This window comes from Drosophila bipectinata, chromosome 3L, assembly GCF_030179905.1.
Source record: "Drosophila bipectinata strain 14024-0381.07 chromosome 3L, DbipHiC1v2, whole genome shotgun sequence".
NCBI classification, from domain to species: Eukaryota; Metazoa; Arthropoda; class Insecta; order Diptera; family Drosophilidae; genus Drosophila; species Drosophila bipectinata.
The window spans coordinates 16,026,677-16,046,558 of NC_091738.1; the positions used below are offsets into that span (position 1 = coordinate 16,026,677).

General features: G+C 39.1%; 1 protein-coding gene across 15 annotated transcripts in view; it reads right to left on the reverse strand.

Annotated features, from left to right (window-relative positions):
- Positions 1-560: 560 nt before the first annotated feature.
- The window catches only part of LOC138926239 (uncharacterized), a 48,768-nt gene continuing 29,446 nt past the window's right edge, over positions 561-19,882 (reverse strand). For 2 of the 15 annotated variants that reach the window (XR_011442674.1, XR_011442668.1), the window contains exons 2-6: positions 13,363-13,753; positions 1,393-1,683; positions 1,264-1,318; positions 954-1,148; positions 562-894 (exon numbers count right to left, since the gene is read on the reverse strand). Coding sequence is in view for 1 of the 15 variants with exons in the window: in XM_070279581.1 (XP_070135682.1) it covers positions 13,609-13,753; positions 19,773-19,825 (198 nt within the window). In the remaining 14 variants the exon portion in view is untranslated. Of the gene's footprint in view, positions 895-953; positions 1,149-1,263; positions 1,319-1,392; positions 1,684-11,407; positions 12,147-12,171; positions 13,754-16,391; positions 16,720-19,314; positions 19,394-19,772; positions 19,826-19,882 lie in introns of those variants that run through there. The other 13 variants (XR_011442665.1, XR_011442672.1, XR_011442656.1 and 10 more) reach the window with 13 other exon arrangements.

Below are 19,882 nucleotides of genomic sequence, written 5' to 3' on the forward strand. Positions count from 1 at the left end.
AGGTAAAATCAACTTTGGCTTGATCCATTGAACCCGTTGGTGCTTTAATCTCAAAAATAATAAAACTGATTGGCTGGAAAGGGGCGAGGGGATGCGTGTGATGGCTAGCTGCTAATACCAATTAGTGTTTGACGTTAGAAGAAACTAGCAAACCAGCTACAGGAACCGAAATAGCAAAAACAAAAAAATGAAGACAGCAGCCGCACAAAGATTTATGATCTCAGAGTTAACCGAAAAAGGCGCTGAAGATCAAGAGGGGCGGGAGTTCAAAAAGGCGGGACTTCGACAGCTATAGAAGATATTTGTTGGGATTTGTCGGGTTTCATATTTCCTAAGAACTACAAAAAATACTTCGGGCTCTTAATATTAGAGGTAAAATACTTTAAGGACTTTATGCAATTGACATTTTTTGGATCAAACTTTTAACTTATTAAATTTAAAACAACTAAAAATCGAAAATCATCTTATAATATTTGATTTCTGCAATCCAACTCCTTGTTTATTATATAATATTAACTTTATTTTTAATGTCAGCACAATATTGTTAGCTTAAAGTCAAAGACTTTTGTGACTTTTTTTGCTACGTTTTATTTTTGTTAGCTCTGTCCCTGTCCATTCTGCTGCCCTCTTGCTTCCTCCCTCGCGTGTGTATAGATTTTTATCAAGTTTGTTGTTCTGACAAATTAAACTCTTCTTGTTGAACCAAAAAAATTCTTCATTTTAATTTTTTTCCAGTTCGCTTTTTTTGCTGGGAAGGTGTTCGTTCGTTCGGCTTCTGGGTCATCGCTCTTAAAATATTTAAATATTTTTTTTTCTTACATTTCTTGTTGTTACTTTATTTTTTTTTGCAAGCGCGCCCGCAATGTTGTTGTTTGTGTTTCACCTGAAAGTTGTCTTTGAGGTTGGTTTTATATTTTATTTTTTGGTTATTTTTTTGTTTTTGCGGCTCATACCTCATCACATAGAAGACAGACAGCCAGACACCGGGACAGAAAGTACAGGGGAAAACATACGAGTCTCGGTCTGTGGTCGTTGATCCGCCGATGAGACAGCGAATCGGTGTTCTTAACTGATTTTGACAGCCCCCCAAGGGCGGCCGGGGGTGGCAGGCGGGCGGAAGTGTCGTGGTCTTCTATTTTTAAGCCGCTCTAAAGTGCGAAAGATAAACCAGGTAATTGTAGTTATGGAAAAGGGCCCCAAAAAGCGGAAAGATTTGCGCGCTCAAGAATAAATCTCGTTACTTTTTGGCTGGAAAATATTTACCCAATGGATTAAGTTCTTTCAGGTGTTGATTTACTCAAATTTGGATGTTAAGTCTCTGGAAATATTTGTAGGTATTTATTGAAATAATTTTAAATTAAATAAAGGGTTTATTTCCCTCATGAACTCTACCTTGCTTGGGCTTTTTGAAGAGCAAACACTTTTAGAAATAGTGGCACTTGCGCTTTCCATTGACGCGGAAGCGTTTTCCGATTCCTGGAAAAGCGATAAAGCGGCAGAATGTTGCAATTTTGCTGCGTTCTCAGGGCATGGCAAGTATATTCGTTTTTGTGGCATAGGTATGGCTATGCCATGGTTATAGCCATATAGACATCGCCCCATCTGCTGCTGCTTGCCACATACATCATTCTACGGCTGAGCGAGACAAGTGCGTGCCCAGTTCATTATGATGATGATGATGCACTGACAAAAAATTAAGTATTAAAAGAGATTAGAAAATGAAACAATTTTGAAGCTATATGATTAGCGAAGTGTATTAAAGGCTTATAAAAAAATAAGAAAAAATTTAATCAAATCCAAGTTACATCTTAACAATTTTATAGGTCCTTTTATTTTTAATAATTTCTCTGAAATCTAATTTTTTTCAATGCCCTTCTTGGTAAAGATGAGGGCGAATCTGTAGCGAGGATGTGGATGATGGCGAGGAAGATGGTGGCTGCCGCAGTCTGGTGGTGGTGATGCCTTGGCAACTACTTTGCACTTTGCCAGATACTTAACTCGCAGCTATTTACAAGTCATGCTTGCTGCGAATTCGCTTGACTGTGCACCAGGATACCCCACCTAGCAGCCCCTAGCCTACCTCCCCACACCCTCTCTGATCATCGCGCTTTTAGGCAGATGAAATCTGTGCATCTTGCACCTATTTATATTCGCATTTATAAATAAAATGCGATGCGAACGAGTTGTTGCCGTTGTAATAAATATTCCTGCACACATTGCGACAAACGAAACGAACCCGAAAGGGAAGTGGCCCGGAGGGATAGAGGGGATGGATGGGTGGATGGATGGGTACAGTACATATATTTATATTTAGCCAATTTTCAACGCTTGTTGACAAAACTGTCAACAAAATGCAATGCAAAGCGTAATAAAATTGTACAAGATGTTCTGAGAAAAAGGGAGGTGAGTAGCAGCCGCTTTGGGGGAGGTGGACTGAGGTGGTAGAGAGTTGGCCGAAAGGGGGGGCAGAAGTTGCAGAAGATACATAGATAGATAGACAAAGTTGCAGTGTGTGACAGAAGCGAAGCGAGCAATTGTCACATTACGTATACGCCGCGGGAGCAGACACTGCGGCACATAGAGCGACAGATACAGATGCTGATGCAGATACAGATACAGATACAGATACATTTACATCTGAAAGATACATTGGCGAGTCCCAGACAGCACGAGCCAAGAACATATGTTCAAAGAGATGTTTAGCATAAAACAGCCCAGAAGAGAAGTCGGAAAATGTCAGGAGGTAGCATCAAGTTAATGGCATAAATTTGCCTGAAAAACTTTATTTTTGTTTTAGGTAATAACATTATAGATTTATCTTGTGCAGAGTTTGTATTCTTATTAAAAAAATAAACAATTTGTATTCCTAGAAACATCTTTTGTTGCCCAATCGTCTACCTCTCAACACTCCATGTCCATCAACAAAAATCTAAATAAATTTTAGAGGAAATATAAAGTTTGATGAACACTCATTGAATATAATCGATCACCTAATTATACCAAACCAAATAGGAGCATCCGATTCTCAAGCGCAGTACCTCGATTTCTATATCGATTCTCCACCCTTCTGTATCTAAATCCTGAGTCGAAATATTTTTCCGATTTTTTGCCCATTTTTTGTGATGGGATCCTCTGAAAATGGGGTTTCCTCTAAATGTCCCACAGGGATGGCTATATCTTCCCCAATTTCAATCCGATTCTCAAGCGGAGTACCTATAACGATTTCTAGATCCATTCACCATACTGCATCAAAATTCTGAGACATAATATTTTTCCCATTGTTTGTCCATTTTTCGTGATGGGATCCTCTGAAAATGGGGTTTTCCCCTATAGGGTCCACAGTGATGGCTATATCTTTCCCAATTCTTATCCGATTCTTAAACGATTTCTAAATCGATTTTTCACCATTCTGCAGCAAAATCGTGAGACAAAATATTTGTTCGATTTTTTGTCCATTTTTCGTGATGGGATCCCTTGAAAATGGGGCTTCCTCCTATAGGGTCCACTGTGATGGCTATGTCTTCCCCAATTCTCATCCGATTCTCAAGCGGAGTATCTTAAAAGTTTTCTAGATCGATTCTTCACCATTCTGCATCAAAATCCGGACACAAAATATTTTTTCGATTTTTGTCCATTTTTCGTGATGGGATCCCTCGAAAATGGGGTTTCCCCATAGAATCCTTATGAAAATTGGTATGTCGTATTATTTTGCCAAAAATTGAGTTGCACACATTTGTTCAAAATTATAATACCCTCTGCGGGGTATAAAAATAGACCAAAAAGTATACAAATTTTTCTAGTCTTCTTAGCCACTTTTTACCACATTTTAACCCAATTAGCTTTTGTATCCGACCCAAAACCCAAATAGATCTCACGGCGGATACATTATAAACAATTATTTATTATTCAAAGCTCTGCCAACCACTTGACACATTAGGCCAAGATGATCAGTCACCTTGGCCAACACCCCCTATGCCCCTGGTACTCCCTCATCGAATGATCAGTACGAGGCGCTGAGAGTTGTGTTCAACCGAAAAAGTTCAACTTGGCTAATAAATTTTGTTTGTCCGTATGTTGCTTTGCCGCTTTGCTCTTGGCCATAAATAAAATCTACAAATATTTGACTGAGGCGGCGACGGTGCGAGAGCGAGCTCATAAATCTGTAAATAAATTAAATAAATTCTTGAAAAATATCAAAACGTATCAATAAAAATGCTCAACAAGTTTTTGACTGGCGTTGTTGCTGCTGCTGCTAAGATTTAAGCTAAAATTTACATTTGCAAAGCACTGGGGGAAATTTTTGGAGATGTAAAAGGTAAAGAATATTAAAATTAAATTTTTTTCTTTCAGTAAAAATTAAGTCAAATATGTGTCTAATGTTTTTTAAAAATTATAACATGTCAAAGTTGTTAAGAAAATCTTGAAAAATACCAAGATCAGAGCCTAAAGAAGCTGTCCGCGTGTCCGCTTGATGTCCGTTCGTTGGACTTTCTAGTTTCTAACCATTTTATTGAAGTTTTAGCTTCTATAAGATAGGGTCTTCAACTCTAACAGCAGCACAGAGCTTTATAAAGATTGTAATTATTTTAACACTTCCCCCTTTTTTTTTGCAGTGTCGACGTCGGCGTTGCGCAGTGGCGGATCTAGAATTGCTGGCGCCCGGGGCAAAACGAAAAATTTGCGCCCCCCCCCCCCCTCCCTCTCTGCTATATGAACGCGTTAATTTTTTTTTATATGAATAAAATTCAAAGTATTTTGGGTGTGTAAAAGGTTATATCATCTAAAGCTTATAGGTATGAAGAATTATATTTCATTTTTATTCTTTCGTTAGATGCATCATAAAAATACATTAAATGTTGTGTTTTTGTATGAAAACAAAATATTACTTCTGTAATATAACTTTCCTGGCCTTGGTTGCCGCAAATTCAGCAATAATATCATTGTAATCGAGTGATGCTGCTACATCATTTTCGATGGAAAGTATTGCCAAGTTTGATAGCCTGTCTTGGTTCATGGTTGTGCGGAGATAAGATTTTATTAGTTTCAGTTTACTGAACGATCGCTCACACGAAGCCACGGACAATGCTCACACTGTCAGTGTGCCGGCAGCGCTGCGGCAGAATTTCCTACCCTATACTCGCGTGCTATGTAATATGAGAGTTTGCCCACCACTGCTATAAATAAATAAAAATCATAAATATGTTGAAATTTTTTGTTTTAGATATGTTGATATTTTTAAAAATTAAATTCACATGAACGTTAATTTATTAAATCAACTATTATACAAGAAAAAATATACTGATTAGTGTAAAGGAATTAATATCTGAATATTATATATACTCTATCATGTTTTTTATTAATGAAAATTTTTAATTTTTATTATATATTTTAATTCACTATGAGGTTCATTTGTCCAATTGTTTTTGTTAAAATAATCTACTCTTTAAGATGTATACATGTGAAAATGCATTTTCGATGTCAGGCAATTGACTCAAATTCGTTTTTAGAATATCAAGAAAAAAAGGTAAAATGAGTAATATTCGATAAATAATTATAAAAAGCATCAGTACCCCGATGAAACACTATAAAAGAAAAACCCTACCTTAAGGTTATGTGTAAATGGATGTGTTCTCAGAGCTTTAGCCCCGCACATATATACACATATATGGCGCAGATATGCCCTACGCCAGTGCCTTTTAAAATTTATGTTCGAAAATGTAAGCAAACGCGCTCATAACCTAGCAACTCACAATTTCTCCAAGAAAGAAATTCCTGGAAATTACTGTTATGACGTTTGCTGTTATGACGTACGTTTCGAGCGCCTCGTTTCCTTGTGATCACATGTCTCGAAACACTCAGCACTTGTGTTAGTGCGTGCCCACGTGCGTAGCGCCGCGGGAAAATATGAATTCTCGAAACATACAGTGTTAGCCGAGCTCGATTTAGCGCCCCTTCGGGACTTGGCGCCCGGGGCGCTTGCCCCTTTCGCCCCCCCCTAGATCCGCCACTGGCGTTGCGTCGCTAATTTGGCGTGTTAATTGCGAGCGACGAGCCGAGGCCGATGTCGATTTGGATGTCGATGGCGATGACGATGACGATGGCGATGGCGATGTCGATGGCGAACCTGCCGACCGAACTGAGTCGAACCGAACTGAACCGAACTGAGCCGAAGCGTGGCAATCTGAAGATCGTCTCGACCCCTCTCTTTCCTGGCCACGCTGCCTGTCTCGCTCTGCAGCCCCCACCTCGGTGTGGGGTCCCATAAATTTTATGTGTTTTGTAGCAGAACGAAACGTTTAAGCCGCAAAATGACAAACAACGAATTAACAAATTAATAAATAATTTTTTTCCTTTTGCTGAATATTTAAATGGCTTGGGCGGTGTCGCGGTGCTTAGAGATACCACTATCTGTATCTATGGATCTATAACTAATGTGGCGCATAAATTTTCGACACTTGCCACACGACCACGCCTCCATCAACAGCAGCGACGGCAGCAGCTAGCGGTAGAGTTGCCCACCTTTTATTTTGCATGCCGTTGCATATTAATTAAAATTGAATAAAAACTGTTTGCTGGGTAGGTGGTTTTTAATTGCCGGTCTTTAGCGGTGGGATGGTGCGACAGGGGGTAGGTGGGGGCGTGACCAAACAATGATCGCAACAAGTTGCTGACAGTCAAGTTGCCACATCAAATCGATTTGCAGCGCCTGATGGCTTAAATTTGCCAAAGCAAGTCGAGCGCCTTTAACGAGAAGAAGCCATCAAGATACTTTGTCATGGGGATCTCCCAGTGGGGAATACCAAAATTCCACACACCGGGGAGCATTGATGGATACAATGGGGACTTTGTTCCAGGATCTTCAAAGGAATGAGAGGAAATTGGGCTTTAAGTTTGGCAAATAAAAGACTTATTTTGATTTATTATACCCTTGCAGAGGGTATTATAATTTTGTCCAAAAGTGTGCAACGCAGTGAAGGAGACATCTCCGACCCTATAAAGTATATATATTCTTGATCAGGATCACCTCCTGAGTTGATATGAGCATGTCCGTCTGTCCGTCTGTCCGTCTGTCCGTCTGTCCGTCTGTCCGTCTGTCTGTCTGTCTGTCTGTCCGTTTCTACGCGAACTAGTCTCTCAGTTTTGAAGCTATCGTCTTGAAACTTTGCACACACCCTTCTTTTCTTTGCACGCAGTATATAAGTCGGAACGGCCCGGATCGGCCGACTATATCCTATAGCTGCCATATAACTGATTGATCGGAAATGGTATAACTTTGGTGTTTTTAGAGTTAGAGAGTTCAAATTTGACATGAGAGCTATTTTTGGCAAATTATTGTGACATGCCAAATTTCATAAGGATCGGCCGACTATATCTTATAGCTGCCATATAACTGAACGATCGGAAATGGTACTTGGTAGAAATATCAACTTTCGTATTTTGGAAGATAGAAGTTTGGGACTTATTTTAGATTTTGTATTTTAGTAAATTGGTTTTATTATGATGTAATCATAAGGATCTGCCAACTATATCCGATGTTTGCGATATATATCCGGTTTTAACTGCAAGGGTATATAAACTTCGGCTCCGCCCGAAGTTAGCTTTCCTTTCTTGTTAGTTTTAAAAGAGGTTTGAGTTTGATGGGATATCTCTAATGGCTGTCATAATTTGACATTTATATTTAAATAAAAAAATGTATATTTCATAAAGGATTAGGCAATTATTATAAAATAAAAAAAATACTATTTTTCAGCATTATCTTTTCAATAAACCAACTAATTTCAACTTAATTATTTTATATGTTTTCAAAACACTCTTCCCCATATCTTCACCCATTTCTTTCCTAATTCTATTTTAAATTTGGTATTTCCCTATTTGTTTATACACGTAAAAAAAAACACCTTTAGTGTTTGAATTATTTATAATTTCCTCAAAAAATTATGAACGCAACAACCAAAATAATAACAACAACCAGAAATCGAATGAAAAAATCTCTTCTGGCATTTAGTATTTTGGCAAATAGTTTATGTTTCCATATTTGCATTGTTCTTGTTGATTTTCCGCTAGCCAGAAATAAAAAAGAATATAAATTCCTATAAAATACATATTTTGTATGAATTTGTGTGCGTTTTGATTTTTATGTAGTTATGGCATATGTACTTGGTATTTATATGTATGTTGCATGCAACACTATTGCGCCGGCAGAGGGAAAAAGTAGTTCATTGAATGTTTTCAACTTGATTTTTATTTGGTGGCCGTTTAAATGATTTATAAACACAAACACAAATACCCCCAAAAACCGAAAAACCATCGGAATATACAAATATATATATATATTTTTGTGGCGTATAGAACATATAGATGGTCGTTCAATTGGCGCAAGATACAGATATAACCGATGTACAATATATTGATTGCACATACACATCCAATACTGAAACTATACATACTATTTATATATATATTTTTTAGATATATATATGTAGTGGCTTGTATATATAGATGCTCGTATATCTGGCATATCTGTGCACTCTTGTATCGGGCCACATTTTGCGGCTAATAATAACTTTAAAAACGAACTATTTTGTTGCCTTTAGAGATTGTTCATGGTTGGTGTTTCATTTGTTCTTTTTATTGTTGGCTCTGTGGCTTTTAATATGATTATTGCAGTTCAAGTGTGTTTTTCTTGTTATTCTTGTTGGCATTTGCTGCTTAGTGCAGTTTTGTGCCGTGTGCTTTGATATTTTATTGAAAACAAAACAAAAAAAAAAAAACAGAAAAGAAATCAGAACAAAATAAACACTGTTTGCATTAAATTTTATGCCTAGATATTTTCCAAATATTTCCCATCATGTGTCTATAAACACACACATTCGAGCACTAGACGTGGAATATATCGTATAAATATAGATTTGCAATTTTCATATTCATATTTTCGATTTGCCAATGATTGTTTTTGGCAAATATTGAAGGCAATTGAAAATTGACCGAAGGCAGGTACAGAAACCAAACAATTGAAAAGCGAATAATTAAAGAGAAATGCGGGCATACAGGGCGGATGGGTGATATTTAGAGCAAATGGGCTTGTGGGAATAAGTGTAAACTTTTTATTTTATTTTTTTTCTGAAAACATTAATTAAATTATGATAGATCTTTTTTAGAGTATTATTTTCTTGTTATTAAATTGTTGTACCTTTTTTTTATTTAATTGAAATTTAAGAAATCGCTGACGTCAATGCACCGTATGAGCAGCCAACCACCAACAGCCCCACCCCTTTTTCCGCCCTCATTTAATCGCACTTATCCTCCTCACCCCTCTGGGGCAGCCGCTTCAACACTTTACGTCTCGACCAAATAAATTTGCGACTCAATTGTGCCCCGGTACTGTTTCTGTTGCTGTTGCAGTGGCAGTTGCATGTGCTTGGGCTGTCTGCTGCCCCAGCCCCGGCCATCAGCATGTGGGACGCCTTCGTTTTATATGCATTTAATTTCACCCTCACCACCACCCAATCCTCCCCCCTTTTTGGCGCGCCCCTCGATTTACCACATCTCCCCCAACCCCCATGGCCGAACCTCCTGGCTTGTGTATATTTTTCTTAAAAATAAGTTTTTAATTGCGATCCGTCGAGCGAAAGCAGCCGCAGATTATTCGCCAAATAATTTGGCTAGCCGAGTGCAACAACACACCAAGAGTAGGCACTGAGAGAAATTGGATATTAAATGTTTAGTACATCAATTTCAAATGATTTTTCAAGGAACTAAACTGTTTAAAGCTTGTATATCTCTTATATTATATGCCCTCTTTAGAAACCCAATTATTTAAAAACTCATCTAGTTTTTTTTGTTCTATATTTTTTTTTTTTAAATTTCGTCTAAATATCCTCTAATTTTTTTTGTATTTCTCTCCCACTGGCTGTCCTCCGCTTGTTGGCCAAATAAATTATTGAAATGAGCAGAAGCGATGAAATTGAACAGGTTGGGAATAGAATGCGGAGATTGAACGCAAGTTGGTGAGCAGGTTTATTGGGTAGAGGAATGCCTGGCAGTGGGATGTTGAGATGTCGGGTTATCGGGGGTAAAGATATATCTGTTTATTTGTTCAATTGCCAAATGCAGAAGAAGATAGACCGAGAGATATAAGTAGTGATGTGGACCCAGTATGCCCAGCAGAATGCCAGACAAACGGGAAAGGCATGAGATCTCATAATTTGTGCTTTTGCGATTTTCAATTAAGCAGAAGCCGAAAAATGGTGCAGATTTGCAGTGGAGGGGTGACACATACCCCCACAAATATGCCACATGCCACATGGCAGCCGCCAGCCGCCAATGCACTTTATTGAAATTTATTAATAGCGCCAAACAGCGCGCCACCCACACAACTTGTATGTAGGGGCCGAGGGGTTAGCCCACCGATAACTGGATGAAGATTCCTCAGCTTCTTTCTGCCAAGATTGCAGATTTCTCCCCAGAGACGCAGAGAACGAGAGCAAGAGAGATGGGTGGACGATGATAAAGACAGAGTAAGGACAGAGACATGTATAGACATAATTTACAATTATTTCAAGGACACTTTACATAAGAAACAAGTTTTAGTGGCACTCTGATTTGCTTTTGTCTAGAGATGGTAGTTATTTAATGATCTAAAATATAAAAGATTATAAAACTTTAAAAAATCCTAACTAAGGACTTACCTAGTCTAGTATAAAGTATAGTATATATGGTATAGTAAATAAGTATTATTATTGTATAGTTTAGTATAGTATAGTACAGTATACTGACTCATTTAATATTATATAACTTAACCCCTTAAACCCATTGATAAAACACATCAAATAAGTACAGATATTTATAAATATAGACCCTGACTACAAATCTTGATCCTTTTATTTTAATATTCCCACAACCCATCTCTAAGTGCATTTCCTCATCCTGTTACAGATCAGCTCCCGCTCTTGTGGCATTGACTTTGCAATGCGTAAATGAGTTAAAGGTATGAATGTCAGACCAATCTCGATCTCAATCCTACTCGAGCCGAGCCTGCTTCTCGCATGCCACAGTTGCAGTTGCAGTTGCTCTTGTTGGCTGGTTGTTGTCTCAGTGTGTGCATTAAGTGAAAAATTGCAATTTTAACGCCCGCGTTAATTTACAGACAGTTGCCTCCTCTTTAGTCAAGTTGCCCCAAGCCCCCTGTCTCTGGGCATTCAGCCCGCCTCTGTCCTGGATGGATGGCTTCAGATTCAGCTTTGGCGTTGGCCCGCTGGCAACTAGCTGCTTGTATCACTTGTAATATACACAGAGAATAAAAAACGATCCCAATCAAATATATGAGATGGTATAGCCCTTTTGAAGAACCTAACTTTTGATGACCTTAGGTGCCATTGTTATAAAAACTATAGCTTGTTTTGTTTATTTCGTTTCAAGTGTTTATTTTTCACTCTGTAATCGTATAGTGTGGTCTTGCCAGGAAAAAATAACAAAACCAAAAAAGGAGGAAAGGGGCGGTGGTGGTGGTGGAGTCTCCAGAGTGGAGTGGGATGCGCGGAACGTGTTGTCGGGTGCCCAGACATTGGTGTACTCGCTGCCTCTTGGACCCTGGGCTTGCTGCTGACCGTCCTGAAGGTAAACCAGTGCAATGTCATTGTTGTTGTTTTGTCTGTTGTCTGTTGCGGCTTGTTGGTTGTCCGTTTTCCGTTGAGTTGCCGGGTGCGTTGTCATTGCCAAGGCTCCACCTCTGTCTGAATCTCTTTATGCCTTGAGCTGGTATGGGAGGATAACCCTGACATTGGCGCTCGATGGTTCTATCGCAGAACATTCCATCGCCGGCACATAATTTGTAAATATTGCCATGCATACACAAAAGCCTTCGTGTTGCGATTTATGACTTGAAATTGATCACGATGATCCTGCTTTTGGCGCGCAAAAACTATACATACATGATCCAGAGAAGCTCTAGAGGTATAAGGAGAGGATGAGGCTCAACTTTATTCATCGACCCGTATTGAATTCCAATGTCAAATCCATGTCAGCGTCGAACAGCAACCGAAGACGGTCATAATGATGTTTCTGATGATCGTGTGATATTATTTTTATTGACGAAGGGTGTTGTCAATATCCTTTTCGGTCCTTTTGACAGGTGGAAAGGGTAGATCCTTAAAAAAATGTCGCCCAAATTAGCGAATATTTTTGTGTTCAGTCAAGCGATAAGAGATTATGAAAAAGATTAGACGGTCCTCCGAGTTTCTTTGATAATATTCTAGGTGATTCAGGTAGAAGGTTTCAATATTTTATAAACATCAATATTTTTTGTAAAGAAACCCCAAAAAATTCTCTGAAGAACCCCGCCTTTAGAAGTCTCTCTAACATTTATTAGACATTATTAGACTTATTGAAAACCATTTCTGTTTTTGTCAGATTTCCACCCAAATGACAAATGATATTTTTTTCATAAGCAGATTGATCAGTTACTGATCCCTACACTACACTTGACCGCTTCATTGAGTAATTTGCTACTGATCTTTGCCCTCAATTAAATTTCATATGCTTCCCTAGATTAAACCGATTATTCTCCATGAGTGATTGCCAGCCGAGTTGAGAGCTTTTGGGAAATTAATTGTGTATGTATTTTGACTGAGTGTTTAGTTGGATTTTTGACAGATCCTCTCCGCGGACGATTACCTTCCTGTCGCCGCCTCTGGAAGTTCCGTGATCGAGGCGAGTTAAACGATCGGTCTTGTCAGGCGAGATCAGTAAAGCAATTTGCTGAGTTATGATCAGTTAACAGCCCATAAGAGATCTCTCGACACGTTACTGACTCTGGGTGCGACTCCGTGGCCAAGTCCGACTCCAACACCGAGTCCGGGTCGAGTCTATAAAACTATATGACAAGCAATTGAGTTCCGAGCCAGTTCCCAACCAACATCCATCTCCCCTTCGATTGGGAGCGGAGTGCTCAGGTTACCCCTCCTGGTTAAATGACAATTTGCGGTTGCTTGGCAATTAAATGTTTATGTTACTTTTCACACTTTGATTTCGTTATGGTTATTGGTTTGTCTCCGATCTCGGAGATCATTATACTTAATGGATCTTTCTCTTGTTTTCTGGTCGATCTGCTGGATTGGTGATCATGAGATCGTTTGGCTATAAAAAGATCTTTGCCGTTATATGAGCCCCAAAATGTTTCTGATTTATGGACAGAACGGATCGGTTTTTTAGCCTTTCCTTCTTCTTACCAATAACAGGAACATAAACAGAAACAGAAACAGATTTTAAAACTGTCCAACAAAGAACTTGGAAAAAAAGAACGTAAATTAAAGAGACAGAGATGCCAAAGACAAAAGATGTTTATATATGTACATATGTACATACCTATATAATGGCTGCTTATGTGATTATGTATATAAAGATATATGTACGTATGTATGTTACCCATCCACCAGGCAAATTATTTGATGCAGACCCGACTTGGAGCCGCTGTCTCCAGTCTCTGGGCTTTCTGAGTCTCCGTCTGAGTCTCAGGCTAATTTAAGCGAGGACAACACCTCAACTCATATTTAAAGGCAGCTAAATCAGAACGTATAAATCGCCATATGCCGGAGTATGTGTGTAATTCGCTTATGTGGAAGCCCAAGTCTTGCAGTCGGAGTGGCAGTCGCAGTCAGAGTCGAAGTCGGGGTCGGGGTCTCCAAGGGTCCCCAAGTCACCCAACGCGTTGCGGATGACGCCGTCGTTGTCTGCTCGGTTTGTCTTTGTGTCTGGCCTGAAAAAAACGAAAAAATCAGACATAAGGGGTTAAATGGCTTATGAATCGAATAGAGTATATCCTATAGAGAACGATTTATGGTTTAATTTAAAAAAAAAAACTTTAAAGGGAATATGCCTATTATTAAGTAGTCCGTTGTCTTCACTCTAATGTTATTATTTTGAATAACATATAAGTTTTTCAATCGATTTCATTTAAAAATCGAATAGGTTTTATACATTTATAGGTTGTAGGATCTTTTTAGATGATGTTCCTTAGGAATATATCTTTTAATCCCCGAAATCTGTATACCCCTAAAGCTAAGGTCTCTATAAAGGAAAAAATTAAACATATAAGTAAACGAAACACAAAAAAAAAACAAAAAAAAAACGTACAATAAAATTATAAAAAAGAGGCAGCTATGGCAAAATCGATGCAGCCGGCTAAGTTAAAAACAAAAACAACCAAATAAAAATAAAATAAAGCAAAAGAGGGAAAACGAAACCGAAACGCAGCCGAAAAGGCAAGCGATGATGGGGGACCAGCGGGGCGTATGAGTGATATCGGAGAGCACCAGTTGGAACAATGAACCAAGTCGACGAGCGAGGGCCAAAGGCAGCGAAATTAAGAAACCAACAAATTCATCCAGAAAAGTAGTCAATAAAGTGTCGACAATGCGCCCAGCAACAACACCAAATGCGAGTATCAACACAAAAGTACAACAAGAAAATGCTCGAATAAAAAATAAGGAGAAGCACAACAAAAAACTACATATATGCGGATAAAAAAATAAAAATAAAAAAACAGACAACGGCGGCGACCACAACGAAACCGTCAAAAACCAGCAGGCACCAACAGCAGGGGAAGGAGGCCAACTGGCCACCAAGTCAAGACACACACCGCCTGAGATAGTAACTCACAGATACTCACCAATACACTCACAATTTTATAGAGGATGATGAAGGCAAGGCAAGAAAATCAATTGAGCGATCAAGTGTCTTGAGGCGAAACAGAAGGTGGAATAAATAAAACAATAACGATGATAATGAAGTTAAAGTGAATTTTTGATGAATACGCCGACGAGGCGTGTCCCAAGTAACAGACGAGCAGAAAACCCGCAAAGCAAACAGCCGGGGATTCGAAAAACCCCGCCACTAAACTCGACTCGAGTACTCCGGACATCCGGCCAGTCTATATCAAAAAAAATTTAAATAAAGTTCTGGACTCTGGTCTCCAGATAGATAGAGCCCAAAAGTGAATTGATTTTTGAGCATTTTTTACTGGCACTTGTTAGCAAGTCAATTAGCCAAAGTAGCCAGCCAGCAGGTGTGGCTCTGAGAAAAGGCCGAAAAATTCCAGAAATCCTAAAAACGAGATCAACAAAAGTCGACGATGTCGCCGATGTATATTTCACAGAAAACTCAAACGAAACACACGCAAATTAGCAAAGTGTCAGAAAGTTTTATGGCCAACAAATGTGAGAAGGGGGAAAAAGTTTTCCTGATGTAGTTTTAGTTGCTAGGGGTAAAAATAGTCCTTAAAAGAATACCCTAAAAGTAAGGATTACTTTAAAAACAATTTTATTAAAAAGCCTAAGATCTCATACTGTTTTCATTGCATTTTTAATATCATGTTGTATTTGATAATTGATTTTGAAAAGAGTATCCCATCTTTAAATATTACCTGTTTCTTAGAATCAATCCAAAAGTTCCACTTGTCATGCGCGACGGAACCCTTTTCAAGAAAATCCTTCGGAGAAGGAGAGGTTGGGTTAAAAGACAAGTTTAGTTGGCGACAACTTTCATGACGCGAGGTCACACAATTTCCACAAGGTTTTTCGTCGACTTTTCGCTTAGAAGCGGAACAAGTGCAAAAACTAAAGGCACGATATATACATATACCACCTAGACATGTTCTATGGGGCTGTGGGGGTTTTAAGGATATATGTATTTGATGTTTGCATTGGTGAGCTTTTGTAGTTTGATATTTCCTTTTATTGAAAATGCACTTTGGTGCCATGTAAACTTTGCAATCAAAGTCAATGCGATACGTGGGGTGGTGAGGATAGAACTCTGTATGGGTGGCAAGCGGGTAGTGGGGGCCTATAATGTGGGGTGACTGCCATGTCTAACGATATAATGGAAATGACGACGGCAACCAGACATTAGAAGAGAGACTATCAGTCACTGAGGAAAAAGTGTTAGTTATTAAATGAAACTCTTCATTGTGAGAATTATACGAAAAATTTTAATTAATAGGATGTTTAATAAATTATTAAATTTTTTATGTTATTTTAACATCCTTTCTTTTTGTGGATTTTTGTCAAGTGTAATGGCTCTACAAGGAGTTGAGCTGGCTGCTCCTTCTTGTCTATTCGGTTTGACTTTCGGATTGCATACATCGAAGGAGGCATAAATAGAGCCCCCCAACAACAACAACAAAAACAAACAGCCACAACACACATCAGAAACACAGAAGCAACATTCACATCGCTTGGGCTTCCTATTTTTAGTTTTGCATTCCGCAAACGTTGTTGGTTCACCCATATGTATGTCCCCCTCACCGGTTCCCACCCCCTTTTCAGCCCCTCCGGCAACTTCTCCTCCCCCACCCCCCCACCAACCTGCATCACTCCGCTCTACCTGTCTTCACTCACCTTCCTTCGATTCTCTGGCGGAATTTCCAGCAGTTTTGTAACTCGTTTTCGTTTTATGATTTCTGCCTTGCCTCCGATGTCGATGCTGCCGCTGATGTAAACTGTACTGGAAGCGACTTCCCCACCTGACCAGGCCGAAAAGTGTTCTTCCCTCCCATGCCCTCAGGTGGGTTTCCACTTCTTTTTTTTTTCTTACTTTTAGCCTTTTTTTTGTGGAGCCTTTCCGCACTTTGGCTCCTGGTCTACGGCAAATGCAGATTTTTTGTGTTTTGTAGCTTGTGGCATTGGTTCTTGGTTAGCAGGAGAGCTGGGATTCCATCAAGGGGACCTGAATAATGGCATTCGGTTAGGAAAGGAGAGGTCACAGTTTTGGGTTTCAGGATTGGGATTTTACTTTAAAAGGATTGATTGATTTGAAGTATGAAATATGAACTTGATTTAATCTACTTTTCAGACTGACTTTTTGCTAGATACAGAGATCACAAAATAATGGCCTTGTAGACTAATTAGAAAATATTTTTAAATTAAGGATTTTATTGAATAAAGCCTTTGAATAATATATTGGCACTTTATTCCCTTTAAGAAGCAATGACCTTGCCACTTTCAGACCCTTAAACCCATCGCCTCGCCACTTGTCAGCATTTGCCTCTCGATCAATGATTTTGGGATTTGTTTTCTGTGGCCTGGCCTCGATTAGGGTCGCTTTTTGTTTGCATTTTTTTCTGTACTTGTGAGCCAGCTATTTGTCAGTTCCTGCAAAATACCGCCCACGTTCCGCCCCCTCTTTCAGCTGTTTGTAAAGTTGCAGGACTAACACCGCACCACCACCACCACCTCCCCATCCCATCCAAAAGTCAAACTCAATGAGCTGCCATTTTCCTTTTGTTTAGCGGGTGTTGAGGAAGGACCTCCTACCACCATCGATATCCTGGACTGGCGAGAAGATTGTGTTGTGGTCTTTTTGGTTGCGAAGGGTTTTTGCAGCCCAACTGGCAGCCCCGGTTATGAACCCAACCCCCGGCATATGACTTTGGGCTCCGGGTTCGCACATGCAATGATTGCAAACAAAGCCAGGCACCAGAAATGCACACAACACACTCGCCCAGACAGTTCCACACCCACAATATCCTTCAACTTTTCAGTTTCAGTTTGTATATGTGTATGTGTGTGGGGGGGTGTTGTGTGTAGAGAGTCCTGGCATTATTGTTGTTGCTGTTTGCATTTCACCTGCAACGTCCGTCGCGTCGCATAAAATGCAATGAACCCTCTCAATCCGCCAACATTCGAGGCTGGCTGGGATAGAAATGTTTATATGTCCCTCAGCACAAAGTATAAGTTGTATGTGTGTGTGTGTATGGGTGATTTAGTCCTTCTGGCTAGAAGAAGCAGGGTTACCCGGAGCCCGGGTCCCCTGATTGAAGTTGTGCATTTTCCCTTCCATTTACAGTCTATTTGTTTTTACTTTTTTCCATCACCACCACCACCTTCTGGCTCGATTCTGTTAAACAAAAGCCAGAATTTAAAGAATGAAATAAAAAACAGAAAATTTAAATACTAAAAAAACACTTCCCTTTATAAAATAATTACTTTAAAAGCACTCATTAGCTAATATGATTTTGTAACCCTTAGTCTTTGATAATTTAAATAATTTAATCAATTTTAGTACATTTTGTTTTGGAAAACAAAGGTCAAAGGCTAAAATGAAAATTATGGAATAATTAAATTATGAAAATTAAATAAAAATAAAATTATGATGCAGACAGGTTTTTAATAAAATTAATAAGATTATTAAGTTAACTAAAATGTACAAACTTTAAGCTAATTTTCTCTGCTTTTCAGTCATTCAAAGCATAAATTAAAATCGAACTGATTAACTAATATTTTGATTGATTTTTATTAAAAATTGATTTTTTATGTGCCACCATAAACCCTGTGTCTGTATGGTCTTTTCATGTGGCAGGTGCAATTTTTATGATGATCTTTAATCTTGGCTTACGATTGACTTTATTGATTGATCCCCAAGCACCTAAAAAAACTCTCACTTTGGTGACCAAACACCCCCACCCCATGGCCACATAAAAAACAGTACTAGTGCCACAATCTGGTGTTGTTACTTTTGGAAAATAGTTAAAAGCTTTGAAAGGTTTTATGGCTCAGCTGCGTTTGGCGGCGGTTTCGGTGGTCAACCCGGCCGCACCTCCACATAAACACACAAAACATTAACCGGAGCTCATGCAACTCTTTTTTTTATTAGTATTATTTCCTTTTTTTTGTTGCTGTTAAAAAAAAACCAAAAAACTATGAAAAAACGAGCGAAACAATAATAATAATGAAATAATATGAAAATGTCTGTGTTTGTTGGGGGGACGATGTTTGTGAGCATTGGAAAGTTGCTTCCCCAGCTGCTGTCACTCGGTTGTGCCTCAAATCTTTGCCCCCTTAGTGCCCCTTTCTCCTACCTTTCTCCTCCCATTTCTCTCAGCCTTTTCTCACTTTTTTTTGGTTTTGGTTTTGTAGTCTTATTCGATGTGCGGCTGCGCGGGCGGCTTTGGCGGTTGGCTCTTTGAGTGATGCTTCGGTTTCATAACTAACTGTTTTTGTTGTCTGTTTTCAGTTACTCATTTCCCATTCCGCGTCTGCCCCAAACTTGCCCCCCGTGCCCCCAAGTCCCCCCATCACCCCCGCGTTTGCTTCTTCTTATTCAGTAAGTGTAGGTAATGTTTACCATTTCCGCTTGTCGCTTCGCCAACGGCGTGGGTACAATGAAATTTTCGTTTCGTGAACCAAAAAAAAAATAAAAATACAAAAAAAATTGTTTAAAAAAAATGCTGGAGCTTGGGGAAGGGTACGCGTTATATGAGATGCATGTCAACATTTTTTTTTTTTTTTGGTAGCTGCTGTTGCTACCAAAATCCCCATTTACCTAACGGTCTCCGTCTCAGAGCCAAAACTGCGTGCCAAGGAAATAGAAAGTACCATACCACGTGTGAAATCAGTTAGAAAGGTTCGGGGAATCACCACCACAAGACACCCACAAAATGAAATTCAATTTAAAGCCATCCTTGATTTAACTCTCCTTTAGATTTATCGATTCGAATCATCGTAAATTGCCTGTGGGATCGTTTGGCATCGTTGTTGCAAATGCTTTTGGTTGCGCCTCAATGACTTTGCAGCAGCCAGAGGCATTAGAACGGCGGCAACAACAAAAGCAACAGTAACAGTAACAGTAACAGCAACAGCCAAAAGCAACAACAACGGCAAACACTTTGCTAATTATTTCAAATTTTCATTTTGATTCAGATACGGGTCTCGAGGGGCTACCGGCTGCTTTTTTGGTGCGGCTTCTGTTGCCTGTGTTGCTCTTGTTGCAGCAATACTCACACATTGCCCGCAGCAATCAGTCCATGCGTCAGTTGCAACATCAACAAATGCACCTGAAAATTTTATAGGTATTGAAGTTTTTAATAATTTTTTAGATAAATAAGAAATAT